Below are 14444 nucleotides of genomic sequence, written 5' to 3' on the forward strand. Positions count from 1 at the left end.
TATTAAGTTCCCTTTCGTTTTCATTAATCTAAGTGTCAACTGTGTCAGAGACAAGAAGCCAGGAATCATCCAGGGTGTCAGCCTTTGAGTGTGGACTGGTAGAAGTTGTTTCACATGCCAGCAGTGGAGTTTTTGAAATGGTGTAAATGTTTTAGCCCTATGAAAACGCTTTGTGGTAATAGCACTAGTCACCCATTAAAAAAGTAAGGAATTGTCAAATATTTAGTAATGAATCATTGGCTTTTGTGGTGAGGTACCTATCAGGTTACAACGCATCTGTGTACAATGCTATGTATTTGTTGGTCTTGATTTCCATATATTCAGATCAGGTTGTCAAGGGCTTATTCTGATGCGGAAGTCCTGGCAGTGTCGGTCATATCATGGGGGAGACCCGCTTTAACCTACTCTTCATTGGTCCGTGTTAGAAGAACAGTAAGATATGCTGCTTTCCTGCTCTGTTTCGTGTAGCAAGGATCTCTGCATTGTGCAAGCTAAAGTATGGAAGGAGTCACAATCTGCAAAGGCACGGGCTCAGTGGAATAACGGAAAGTGTAGAAGTACTAATGGGCTATTTCTCTAGACTGCCAACTGCAATGCAAATCTAGTAGGTTCTGCAAAACTGAAAGGTTTGCTGGAAATTCTGTGATTCCTTTAGTATCCTGTGGGCAACCACGTTGTACGCTCTTGATTTATATAACGCTGACCTTCAATTTGTCTTCATTTCTCACATGAAGGTTAATTGTAAGGAGACAGGAAGAGTTACAGTTGATTGGCTTTGCGGGCAGAAGATACACAAAAAATTGGGCAAGACTATTCTGGTCAGTTATGTGAGAAACCAGATCTCTCACATTCTGGAAGATACCATGGAAAAGTCAGCCACTTCCAGAATTATGAAGTATTTTGCTTGTGTTGACCAAATTATTCCAATTCATACCAAATTCTCTCCAAGGTGTTCCAGTTCTACCCCTGTCTTTGTGCTCTGAATTGGTGTCTTAACTATACGCTCCCTTAAACAGATGAACAAACACCGGCTTGTGAAAAAGGAAATGAAGGATTTATAAAATATCTCTGAAGAGAGGAGGGAAAAGTGCCATTAAAGGGTTAACATTAGTGTTACATACAGGTACCATGGAGAAGAAGAGAAACATGTAGATGATTTGGTTTTTGCTTCCCTCAAAATTATTATTTTTGTCTCAGAAATCTGATTTCAGATTGAAGTGGTGAACAAATTGCCTTATCTTAGACAACAGCACTGTAACAGTATGTTGTGCGTAAAGGCAAATGGATTTCATTAATCAAGCTGCGTGTGCTCAGATTCAGAAGTACATGTCTTCTAACATCTGTTTATATCTTCTCTTACAATTTTCATTGTGGTCCCTTATTTTTTCCTTATCACAACTTATTTTAACATAACTAATAAATTTTTTGGTGTATTATCTCTAACATCTTGTTCTGATTGTGAAGAGGCATCTGTGCCCTGTGCCGATCACGTGCCGAGTGAGTGCTGCTGCCTGATGTAGTCACAAGGTGTAGAAACAGCTCGGTGCTTGGCAGCAACTAAAAAGTATGCTGGAGGAATTTGCTTCCCAGCATGAAGAAATTCTCTGTGACTATTTTGATCTTTCATGAGACTTGTGAAATACTGAAGTCATGTCAGGTTCTGAAGTGATTATAACTTGTTCCTGACTCTTGGTAATTTTTATTTTTGGGACAGCATCGCTCCATGCAAAAGATAGCTGAACAATTCCATGGTTCAGTGGATAGACTCCAAACGTACGATTTTCTCACTCTCTTCCTTCTTGCTGGAATCTGCAATGGATAGATTTACTGCAGATTTCAAACCTGTCAACACCCAAATGTGTGACACCAGCTCTCAATACATGTGAAAGAGCTAAGCTGAGGGACATGATGATATGTAGCAGGGGAAGAAGACAGAAGTTCTGCAGAATACATTTTATGCAGTGCAGAAAACTTTTCTATAAACTCCATTTTGCAGTTGAGCAAGTCTGTTATCAGCCTGCAGTTATCAGGGAGTTAGAAAACAGTAGGGCAGGAGTTTGGACTTCCTGACTCTCCCTTGTACTAGAACGTTAGAGGAATCTGTCTATGCTTATACCGCAGAGAGTTTTACGAGCTGCTTACATCATAAAACTGTAAGTTATAAAGAACATGTATCACTCCCAACTTCAAGCTAAGGAAGTTTATGTTTTGAAAAATTCCCCCTGTCATTAGAGAGCAACCTCACCCCGCAGCCTGGCTGAATCCAGATAGCTGCAACTGAAGCAGAAAGTGCAGCTGTGCATATGCTCAGACTTTCCTTTGCAGCTGGCCAGTTACGTACGCACTTGCCTGGAGTCATGATGCAGCCCCGCTCCGCTGCTGGAGCCCCGCTGCTGTGCACCCTCGCCGTGCTGGTCAAAATGTCTCTGTCAGTGGACCATGTACCGATGCTGCTTTGGTCAACTCAGAGGTAAGAAATCTAGTCAAGAGTATCTCTGCTTGTGCTACTGCTCCGTCTGTGTGTGCAGAAAATATTGTATATCATCAGTTGTGGTAAATAATCTCTGAGAAGTAAAATTACCCAATAAATAAATTTGCATCTTGGCAATCAAACAGCCTAGCAGATGAATTTACTGATTTTTATTTATAATTTTAGTGTTCTAAGCTGGGCAGTAAGAAGTAAATAAAACCCATATTCTTCAAATCTGAAGTAGATATGCTCTATTCACCCTAAGACAACTTCGAGCTCTACTGTTTGAGAGGTCATGACTTAAAGGCATCACCTAAGGCATTCTCACAAAAAGGAGATAACCAAAAACTGTGCGGGTAACCTTAATCCTTGAATTTCCTAACTCCCGAATCCTGATTTTTCACTTTAACGTTCTTTTTAATGCAGTTTTTAAAAATAGAATACGCTGCTATATGTATTGGCATCAGTTGTTAGAAACAACTGCAGAGTCTTGTCAGATCCAGAGACACATGAAATACAGGGTCTTGCATGTACTTATAAGACTTTGAATCTGTCTGGAAAGAGCCAGATATAGACCTCTTTTTTTCCAACCAGGAATTTTATTCATGCAGACTTTAAGGATTTTATATATTTACTAGGGATTTTCAGAGATACGTCAGCTTGGGCAAAGTAGTAGCGTCAGGTGGGATACTGGATACAGAAGGTTGTCAGAGGACTATGTGCTCCTTATTCACAAGGCTGCCTCTGCAGGGCATACACATTGGTTTTGTCTAGGAAGCACTGCCCCAAAATACAGTAAGCTGATGTCAGAGGTTTGTAAGAAAAGGATCCTGAAGGGCTTTTGGGGTTGCAGGACTGATTGGAAGGGCTAAAGGCAAAGTCCTGTTCTGGATGGGAAGGTGACAACAGATCCGCTGTACTCTAGGTTTGCCTAAGGTGTGCTCTGGCCTGTGTAAATCACTTGACTCTCTCCTCCCAGTTCCCAAATCCTCGCCGTTCTTAACCTGGTTTATCTAAATTGTAAACCCTCTCGTGGAGAGTTCATCTCGTACGCTCCACAAGCACACAGGTATTATACCTAGTTCAACAGGCCTGCTCTCAGCTGGGTATTTATTCATTGCGCTAATACAAATAGTCTATAACACCTACAGTATTTGGAATTTGTCATAAACCAGCTGGGTGACTTCATAAGCATAAAATGCTTTCCTGTACGATGAATATCCTTGGTGCACAGGATCCCTTTGCTGGCATGACCAAGCTGCGTGTGCCTGGACAGGGCAAATTTTGCTTCTGAACTCCTTTGGTCATCAGCTCTTCTCAGGTCTGAATTCATGGGATTTGATTGTTTTGGATCTTTATTGCTTTGTTAATTCTCAGAGTGTTACTTGGGATTTACTCTTCTGTAAAGTGAGAAAGGAATCAAACCAATGGCTTCTTGGGAGGTAATTATCCTTTCAGCTAGTTGCGCTGGATTCACTCTACCTTTCATGAGGCTTTGAGCCACTCTTCAACACATTTGAGACACTATGAATTATCTAGCTGTCACTAGGAAGAGAATTAGACTAAATTCTGCTCTCATTTATCCCAGTGTAAATCTTTTCTCTTTAGGCAAAATTATTAAGATTTTAAATCCGAGAGCTAAATCTTATTAATCTTTTTTTTTCTTCTTTTTTTTTTTTTCCTTTTTTTCTGTTGCTTCTTAATGTGGTAATTTAAAGACAGCAATAGGAGGATTCAGAAATTTTGTGAACATCAGGAGTTAGATTAAGTTCTTCAGGAGATCTTTCTCCATGTATAGTGCCATATAGACAAGCATGTTACTTTTCTGTTTTTTCATACGTTGAGCTGTAATGTTGAGGACCATGGAAAACAGATGTGCAGGAGGTATTGATTGTGTTTCTTTCATACGTATTCTGAACACTGTATTCTTTTCCCAGTGGTAATTAATACCAGCTTTGATGTATGTCTATCCATATCTTAAGCATTTCCAGAAACTGAACTTCTGGTCCTTGGGGAGCCACAGCATATAGAAATCTGCAAATTTTGATGAAGTTTGATTCAGTTACTTTTTGACTTATTTTTTTCCCCTGAAAGAAATACATGGATGTCTCTACATCAAGGCTTTTTTAAATATTCAAAATACTTAATTGATTCACCTCTATATGAGACAGGTACACATATGAGTACTAACCTCTGTATTTAAAAGCAAAGTAAGTGTTGGAAAGAGTTGTTCTTAGGACAAAAGTGATCCTAAGAGTCTAAGAAAAGAACAGTTCTTCCTTTGTCCTACTTCCTAGTTTATATAAACACCACACCTGTTGTCAATAAAAGCAAAATCTTATCAGTTAATCCTGGGCGGTCATAAAAGCAAACTTTCCACCAAGATGCAATTAGCAACTTGCTCTACTGCAGATTGTTCCAGTTTATACAAATCTAGAGCAAGAAAATCAGGATAGTGGACTGATTAAACCAGTTTCATCTTTCCAAGAACAGAACATTTTCCGGAAGAAGTGTTCCTCCTACCACGACCTTTGCATTTGTGAAAGGTGAAGTTCTTGTGGGGCAGAAATAAATTCTGATGAAAGTAGATGAAGCAACTAGAAAGAAGATTTATGCTATTTTATAAAATAAAGAAATGGTAACAGTAACAGCAACTTCTGGTTGCTAACCCTTAACTCTGTGCTTTACATCTTGGTACTTTGCAGTGATGCAAGGTTTGCAGCGTGTGATCTACAGCTTTATGAAATCTGGAAACTACTATTAAGAGTTTTAGGAAGGGTAACGAAAGAAATGCAGCAATTATCAATGGATTTCTATTCACTTTGTGGAACCATGTCCCACCAGTTTAAAACTTCAGTGATCAACAGAAGCTGAGATTCACCATCTATTCCATCTATTCCACGTTATCTGTTAGGATATCATATTGAATAGTTGAAGGATAATACATTTTACTCTTCTTTAGAACTAGCCAGTGTTTGTAAAGCCATATCTCAGAACAGCTATATTAGAAGAATATAACATTTTAAAGTCTCTCTTTTATGCATTATTATTGTACTGTAATCATGCTATTAAAGGTAATGTTAGATGTCAGACACAGATGAAACCTGCAATGGAGAAACACATGCAGTGTGCAAAGCATAAAGGAAGTCTGATATAAATCCTTACAGGGACATCAGTAAGTCAAATACTTGTTTTCTCTAGAAAGAAAAATGCAGATCTGTACTTTGAGAAAAGTAAGTATTTTCGACCAAACAACAGTTTTTCTCCATTGAAATCAGGAAAAAGATGAAGTGGGAATGACTCAGTAGGTCACAGTGTCCTGCTTTTCACAAACTATTACTAATATATCAGTGGACATTCTCCAAAAAACTTTGGCCTGGAAAAATTAACCTTTGTCATAATTTAGCCTTTAAACTAATATCTCCTGGTTTCTTTTCAAAGCAGCAGAGATGGAAAGGTTCCTCTTGTACATGATTCACAGAAGAAACTTGATTTAGCCATTTTGAACCAATATTCAAAAGAATTTCTTTCCCTCCATAGATTAGAGAGGGAGCCTGAGGAAATAAATTCATCAAAATTAGCTTTTGTGATGGCTCCTCATGTGTTTGTTTTAGGAATAATTTATGCCTCTAGTAATCGAAAATATATTACTACCTTCATTTATGCTGTGCTTATATTGGAAATGAATTGTTTTCTGGTAAATCCAGATCATAAGTGACTCTGAGAAGGCGTTAATGCCAAATAGTACATTTGCAGTATTTCTTAACATATTTCAGCAAGAGATTTGCCAAAAAATCTGCTGAAAGAAAGAGGAACATAAAAAGGATACAATGGAAACAAAAAATTATTTTAGTTGTAACTTTATTGAAGTTCTGTGGTGTGCTAGCATGCTTGAGTAGCTTTTTGAATTTGTTGCCCATAATCATGAGTTTTCATTCTACTGCTGCTACTAGTAATGGTGACATGTGAGCTTTTTATGTAAAAGTGGTATTTGAAGGTCATTTCCAAGTTTTTTTTTTTTATTACGTTGTTTACTGCTGCTGTGCAGGAGAAAATATTATTTTTTATATGTTACTTATGAGGTAACTGAAAGAGACAGCTGACAAGAACAGCTTGTAAGAAAGAGTTCAGAGGCCAGCTACAAAGCAAGAATGTAAACTCACAAGTTAAGAGTGACAGAAGTCCTGTTATCTTACCGTCTGCCCTTCTGGGAGGTCCAGATACACGAAATCTTGAAATCTTTGCTTCCATCAAAAATAAGTGTTCAAATCCCAGTTCTGCCTAGAAAGAGCACTGGTCAGAGAAAAATCTGTATTCTTAAACTTGTTGTCGTGCCAGAGCAGCTAGGGACAAGAAAGAAGCAAAATACAAAGCTAAGCTTTCTTTCTTCTCTTTCTTTAGTGCATTTTGGGGCTACTGGAGGAAAGAGAGCGCAGCTAAGTTTTACGTTTCCTCCTTTTTAGCCAGCAGAAAAGCACATACATTAGCAGAGATGCTCGTCATTGTCATGGCTGAGGACCCCAGGATGGTTCTACGGTGGAGAAGTAGCAAGCAACAAGTCCGATGTGCTTGGCGTGCAGATGACTGCACAAGACGGTGCTTCTTCGGACATAAAGTTTTGTGCGAGCGATCAATAGCAGCAATCAATACGCGTGCTGGCCCACTGCCTGCTTCATCCTATGCCGCATCCCTTACTGATCTCTTGCTGCCGGCTTGAGGTGAAGAGTTCAAAGGGATGGACGGGTTCATTGCATGCAGTAGAGCATACCTTCAGCTTATCCGCGCTGCACTGTCTGCGGCAGCCACGTATCTCCATTTCACTCTGCAGCTCACAGTAAACCAGCCGGTAAAACATGCTGACATTTCCCGTCTGAGCCACGTGAGAATACTGTTGCACCCAGCTGACAGCAGCAGCCCGTTCAATGAAGGGGGTAGCCTTGCCTACTGCCATGCATAGTGCTCAGCAAACTATTCAAAAGAAGGAAAATAAATCTATGTATCATATGGTGAATATAAGTATTAGGCAAATGCTGCATTATAATAGAATTAATAACTAAGTGATGTAGATTTATTTTTCTAACGATGATGCTGGAGTTACTAAAGACTGCTTGGAAGCTAAAAAGTCTCAAAAAATGCGCTTTTCAAGGTTAGATATCTAGCAAGAGCTCCTTCAAGGAACAGGGAATACCTTAGAAGCAAGTATGCTTTGAAACAGGATAATTAAATTTCTGAGGCTTTGAGGTCACAACAAAAGCCTTTGCCATTGTGCTGCTGCAGATAACTTAGTTTTGTTTTGTGTGCTTTCTGTTACCTTTTCTCCTTAATTGTAAGTCCAAAAAGCTCTCAAAATCTTCAATTTTTTCTAATTTAGGCATGAAATAGATTTATTTAGTTAACTTTTAAAATAAATATACCAAGATATTCACTATCATTTTCTTTCACACAAGCCATTTTTTAACATCTCTTTTAATTTAATCTATTTTATTTTCCTTTGATATCATTAGTGTTTTGGTGTGGCCACACAATGCATAAAGTCAGTATGAAAGTCAGTTTCCGAATAATAATTCAGAATCTTTGAGAGTTTTTGTGGTTTCAAATATCTTATTTTTAAAGAATATATTTAAATATTTGAGACTGTGAAGTTTGACTTTTCTGAAAAGCCGACACATATCTGCTACAATTTCTAAGTTGTTTGGTTTCATAAATATAAATTAATATGGATATCCAAGCACAAATTAACAGAGAAGTGAAGATGCTGAGCAAAAATAAGAAAATATCAAATGATAATTTCTACCAAATAGAAAAAAAAATCTTTCCTGCACAACAGAGTTTACTTCTAAAGCTTGAAAAGTGGCAGACAGAAGATAGATCTGCTAGAATTTAATTTTAATATTTGCAGCACGTTGTCCTGAAAGAGTCTTCCACACGAACTGTTTGCTCTAACACTCTCCCAAACCCCAGACTCTGAAGGGAGCCAGGTATCCAGTACTGCAGGACTGCACTGGTTTTATCTCTGCCGTGGGTGCAGGTGGAGACTTTTGCTTCACTCTCGGCATTCTTCTTTGGAATTACTGGGAAGTCTTGAAGCGAAGTATAGATTTTCCTTTTCTGAGAAACAACATTGAAACCCCCCTATGTGTTCATTACCCCTGCTCTGCCTCCGTCTTAGGAGACTGCAAAGATTGTTTTCATTCGTGAAAGCTTGCTGTGCAAGGGTCACTTTCAAATTGCTTTTGGGTTAGAAAATTTAATAAGCATCTCAACTTCACCAAATTGCAATCATATAACAGCTGATGCTAGAGCACACAGCAATTCTCTCTATTCTGTGCTTTGTAATTAGAACTGTTTAGAGGGTCTGGAATACCTGATTTCTCAGGCCTTAGCAACTGGTGTGTGTTTGGGGAAGATGGGAGATTTAGCTTCAAGCTGTGGGTTTTCTACAGAATGACAGGACACCTAGGACCAAAATTTTCATAATAAATTTCATCCCTATAGACCCATGTTGCATACTGTTAAAATCCCAATCAGGTGTTGAAAGAATAATGCCACCTCTTGTTTTGCCCATAACTGTTTTGTGTAGTAGTAAAACTAAATAGATGAGTTGTTACTTCTCTGTCCAATCCTCGTAATGACAGATTGGCAAAAGAATCGTAATCTTTCCTTGGTGTCTTGAGCCACTCTGTTGAGAAGAGATCCTGCTTCTGGAAAGGTGGCTTTTCTGAGCTGCTTCTGCAGAGTGGTTCCTTCATCATGAAAGCCTTAGGAGAGAACATTGTTTACAATAACACTGAAAATCCACTTTTACATAACAAAAGGTTTATGAAAAAATATTGATTTATGACAACTTATGGTCTAGCCTGAATTCTCCTCTCTGGCCACCAAGATGCCTGACAGCAATGGAAAGTGTTTTGGGAGTTGAGATTCCCTTTGGGAATTCTCTCTGAAGGTTTTCAACATATTCTTCTTCGTTCCACTCAGTAGCAAATTTTTTGAAAGATGCAGCTGTGCTGTTGTACACAGAGAAGAAAGTAGAGAGAGTTATCTTGATTGGACCAATTTAATTCCTGCTGTAACACAGGTAATGTGATATGGGCATAAATGGGTAAAAGTCCTTTGCCTCTCGAGTAGAATGAAAGTAAACTGAACTGTAAACCTGATCTTTTAATCCAAAGATGATGATAGCATTACCTGCTGCTGCATATTTAAAGAAAGAAGAGGTGTCATCTTTGGCAGCAAGTTTTACAGAAAAAAGTATTTTTCTTTGTAGATCACAGTGGAATCCAGACAGCGCTTTGCATGAAGGACACGTCATCTCCGCACAGGAGCTGACTGTACTCTTGCAACCTGTTTTTACCCAGAATTCCAGAAACCTCATCTTGTTCCTGCAAGATACGGTATGTAACATGAATTCCTTTTCTCTCACCAATGCCGAGTGCAAGTCTGTGCCTAAATGCGCTGCTGTGGTTCCTTCTCATCAATCTACTCTCTTTGCTTTTCAGCTTAGCATAGATGATTTCACATACCTCAGTGAATCCTACAGTAAGAAGAATCCATTTCAAAACATTCAGGTAAGCATTCCTCTCTTTTATTTCTTTATATGCAGTATTTAAAACTTTAAAAGACATAAGAGAGATGCAAACAAACAATAACTGGGAAAATTAAACTGAATTGCAGCAATTTTCCTATTTAAATTGTTTATTGAGATTATTTCAGCTTAGGCAGATGGGTTAAGGGAAATCAACTGAGTTTGCAGAAGTATTTTGTAGCTATTTTACTTCTGATGATCAGGTTTCAAGAATTCATTGTAACTGACAAAATTGTTCCTAAACATGCTGCAATTTTGTATTGTAAAAAACAATATAAACTTCCAGACTGACACCCCAAAATTCTGTTTTGAAGTCATTGGAAGAAAAGTTATAGGAATCAATTATTTATTCCTGATTTTCAGAACCGAACATCTATTTTATTTTCATAGAAATTGAAGCTCTCTTATCTCATGCAGGCAGTTAACTGTTTCATATTTGAAGGTAGTTAATATATGACTAGATACTGGATTGCTTTACTCTTCCTGAGTAAAGAGCCACGCTACTTGAGTAATTTGAAATCAGTTCCAGGCACAGAATCTGGGACGGAGCCCTCCTGAGCCGGTCAGCAACTTCAACTTCTCTTCTCACTCAGGAGGTTTACAAATTTTGTGTGCGGCATCTCTGGTTATACTTACACGACAGTTTATCGAACTGTAATTAGACCAAGGAAGCGTTGACAGGTGGAGGTCACAAAGGCATCCTTGTAGGCAGAGCAGGATGAACAGAGCTATTAGTAATGTACGTGGTATCAGAGCTCATGAGGAAGCACAAGTTCCCAAGCACCACACAGCAAGCTGTATGTGTAATTAAAAACATAAATATTCACGTACTACCTGTCTCTACATCTATACTGTCTAAGAACCTCACGTTTCCCTTGTGCCACTGATACTGGAGATCTTCATCTCTTTGCCATATAACAGCATTTCGACACTGATGGCGGAACAAAAACAGCTATTCAGAGTATGTACATTGGATTTTCTGAGGAAGGAACGGCAGTAATAATAATTTGTAGTGTATGGATCAGCGGTTGCGCCATAGGCACATGTACTGGTGCTTCTCTGGTATGCCTTGTCTTCTCCGGGTTTAAAATCTATGTGAGGCTGTGTCTGGAGCAAATTTTGTTGCTGCCTGACTGCGAAGCTGGTTTGATTTTAGAAGCTCTGTGAAATGTACACAAGCAAGCTCCCGAGGACGTGGTGGTCTTATTTAAGTAGTCCCTGGATGTCTAAAAGGAGGGATATTAAAGTATTTAAAACTTTATTATTTTGCCCTGTAATCAGGACTCCAACAGCACTGTAGATAGGGCTTAGAGCCAAAGCCTGGAGATGAGTCCAGAGACTGCCAGGTTTAGAAATTGGGTGCTATGCCGAGTGGATTGGGGACCTACCGAGGCTAGTGAGGAAGTCCTCAGCTAAACAAAGGATGACATTTAAGTAAATCTTTAGTCTGTATCTGGCAGAGCTAAGATTTAAACCCAGGTTTTCAACAAGCTGAACAAAAATCAGTAACAGTTTGTTTGCTTTCTGACCTTGCCTCTGTTCCCCTTCTGTCTTGGAGCTTGAGACACTTTTTCTCATTACAGCTTCTTCAAAACTGGAAAGCTTCTTCTGACAAATTGCTCACCTTAACTCCAGCACTTCCTAGATTTGTTCTGTTGGACTTGGCAATCTTAATACTTTTCTAGTGTAGTTTTGTGGGGGTGAGGTGCTGTAACTTGAGTGAAAGAAAATAAGATGTATAAATTAAATATTTCTTTTTCACTTAGGTGCCCATATGGAGAATTTTGTCAGCATCTTTCGCATAGACTTGTAGCTTTTAGGGCCAGAAAGGATCTTTATAATCATCCAGTTCCATCCTGGATATAATAGAGGCTACAAAAATTTGCTCAGTTGCTGTCATATCAGTTGCACTCCACTTGAGCTACTTTGGGAAATAAAACCATTCTTAATCATGTTATGAAAGACTCTGTCATAATATTCACAGAACACAGGACAAAGGGAAAGTCAGGTCTGAATTTTCTCACTGGGAAAATTAGAATCTTTGATGTTGCATAATCGCAACTTTTTATACCTTCACACTCTATATTATACAAGTGATTCATTAAGCTAAAATAGATGTTCCATGTCACTCGAGTACCCTCCTTTTGAACTTCAGAAATGCAAATTTATTCACAAACCTAGACTGGAGATCTCATTTAGAATGTATATGTGCAGGTAGCAGCATGTGTACTACAAGAAGGACGTGTTATTTGTAGAAGCGTTATAGGCTTGTAAACAACTGAGACATTTGCAGATATTAGATCTGTTCAGCTACATTAGCAGCTGTTTTGAGCTTCTGGGATCAATGGATTTGTATGCAATAAAAGGATTCTATTTCCAGTTAATACAAAAGGAATATTATAGGTAGATCATTTATCTTAAACATTCAAAGAACTTTTTAATTAAGTAATGAAATACAAAAACTAGCCTTTGGGGAACATTTTGTCAAGCAGTCACCTACCTTACAAACTATTTTTCTTTAATATTAGCTTTGGCTTTCCCTAAACAATGCTCAGCTCCTTAGAAGTGAGTGTATGGTAACACACTCCAATTAGCAGCCAGCTGTGCAGCTGCATAATTATTATTGTAAGTCATTGCCATTTGTGGTTCTGTGTCTCCATCGTATCCTCACTCAGTGGTCACAGATTGAGGAGTACTACTCAGTCACGTGTGATACAGAGGTCCTACTCCAGTTTTGATTGTTCCCTTTCTCTCTACCTCTTTTAGTTTTATTATATTATTTTTTGGATATGTTTTTTGCAGAACTGCATGATAAGATATGTTCATCATAGATTTATTTAGTGACATGATGATGTTTTGTTCTCTAGCCCTTTCCAAAAAACTACCAATATTTGATTTTTCAGTTCTGATCACTACCAGCCACTGAACTGACATTATCAAAGAGCTGTTGTGCCTCTTAAGGTTTCATTAGCAAAGGGTAACACTCAGTTCTGAGGCTATTGTCTATTATCTATTATTGTGTACATAAAATTAGTATTGTTGTCTTTTTCTCACTCTGTGCCCTGCTAAAATCAATTAACATTGAATCTCATCAGTTACTTTGTTGCCCAAGAGGCTGTACCAGAAGTTGCTTCTGCAATTCATCAGCCCTTGCCTTTACTATCTTGAATAATTCAGTGTAATCAGCAGATTTCATTAGCGCAATGATTATGCCTTTTTACCAGATAATTTACAGACACATGGAACAGAAGAGAGCCTACTGCAGGAACAGATATTTTTTTCTACCCCTTGCTTGCTACCTCTTTACTTACCTCCACGTGAAGACTGCACCTCTCACGCTAAAGCAGCCTCAAGACTCTGCCAAGTGCCTTTTGTGGATCCAAGTGCACTGTATCAGCTGGAGCTCCCTGGTGTACATGCCTACTGACTCCTTCAGAGGTTTTCAGCAGAATTGTGAGGCACAACGTCTTTTTGCAAAAGCCATGTCGGCTTTTTCACAGTATAATCCTTCCTTGCTGTTACAGTCTGTATTTTATTCTTTGGAATAGTTCTTCCAATTCTTGGACTTCAGGTTTGCTTCTCTAGAGTTCCTCGAATGTGTCTGTAACCCTTGAAAAAAAAAAATGATGTCATGTTTGCCACCATATAGTACGGTGGTATGGAGGTTTGTTCAACAATACTTTCTGTAGCTGCAACATATTTTATCAGCTAAAGTACATCAGATAAATTTTCATTAAAATCATAATATATAGCTTTATGCATACATTTTGGAGAACACAGGTACAGTGTAAGAGTCTGTAAGATTAATAGTAATTGGAAAGTTAAAATGCAACAAGGATATTTTTCTTTGCAGTTCTCACTGTGTGTAGAAACAGATGTGCTTCCAAATTTGTTTGAATAGATTTTTCTTTTCTATAGGTAACTCATTGACCAATGCTGTAGAAAATAAATACTTTAATATTTTAAATTACATACTCACAGGCAAAAGATGAAGATTTAAAAGATCTCTTTTACAGGAGCGAGCCTGTCTACTTCAGGTGTAGGTTCCCAGATATTTTCAGAGCCAACGCAGGAGCCTTTTTCCCAACTAATATTTTTATTATAAGACTGCCTATCTGCTTTGGTCCCAAACATAAGCTAGTTCAGAACAACGAGTATGCCTACATGATCTTTTATAGATGGATGCAGGAGTCTTTAACAAAGATTTTAACAATAGATTTTCAATGATAGACCTAAATTTACTCCATTCCAGGTTCGAATTGCTTAGGTGTAATATCAATCCAGTTAACGTAACACTGAAACCAGACCTGGGCACGTAAGTCCAAGCCCTAGTAGCGCAGCTACTTGGCTTCAGGATAGCAAGAAATGTGGACAGAGTTATTCCACATC

The 14444-nt window shown here is 38.4% G+C and overlaps 1 protein-coding gene across 1 annotated transcript in view; it reads left to right on the forward strand.

Moving 5' to 3' along the window:
* Positions 1-2210: 2210 nt before the first annotated feature.
* The window catches only part of ATP6AP1 (ATPase H+ transporting accessory protein 1), a 56032-nt gene continuing 43798 nt past the window's right edge, over positions 2211-14444 (forward strand). Inside the window, exons 1-3 of the mRNA XM_054807208.1 lie at positions 2211-2470; positions 9738-9864; positions 9970-10038. Of these exons, the coding sequence (XP_054663183.1) occupies positions 2304-2470; positions 9738-9864; positions 9970-10038 (363 nt within the window). The 5' untranslated portion in view covers positions 2211-2303. The remainder of the gene's footprint in view (positions 2471-9737; positions 9865-9969; positions 10039-14444) is intronic.

The sequence above is a fragment of the Grus americana genome, chromosome 1, assembly GCF_028858705.1.
Source record: "Grus americana isolate bGruAme1 chromosome 1, bGruAme1.mat, whole genome shotgun sequence".
Lineage (NCBI taxonomy): Eukaryota > Metazoa > Chordata > Aves > Gruiformes > Gruidae > Grus > Grus americana.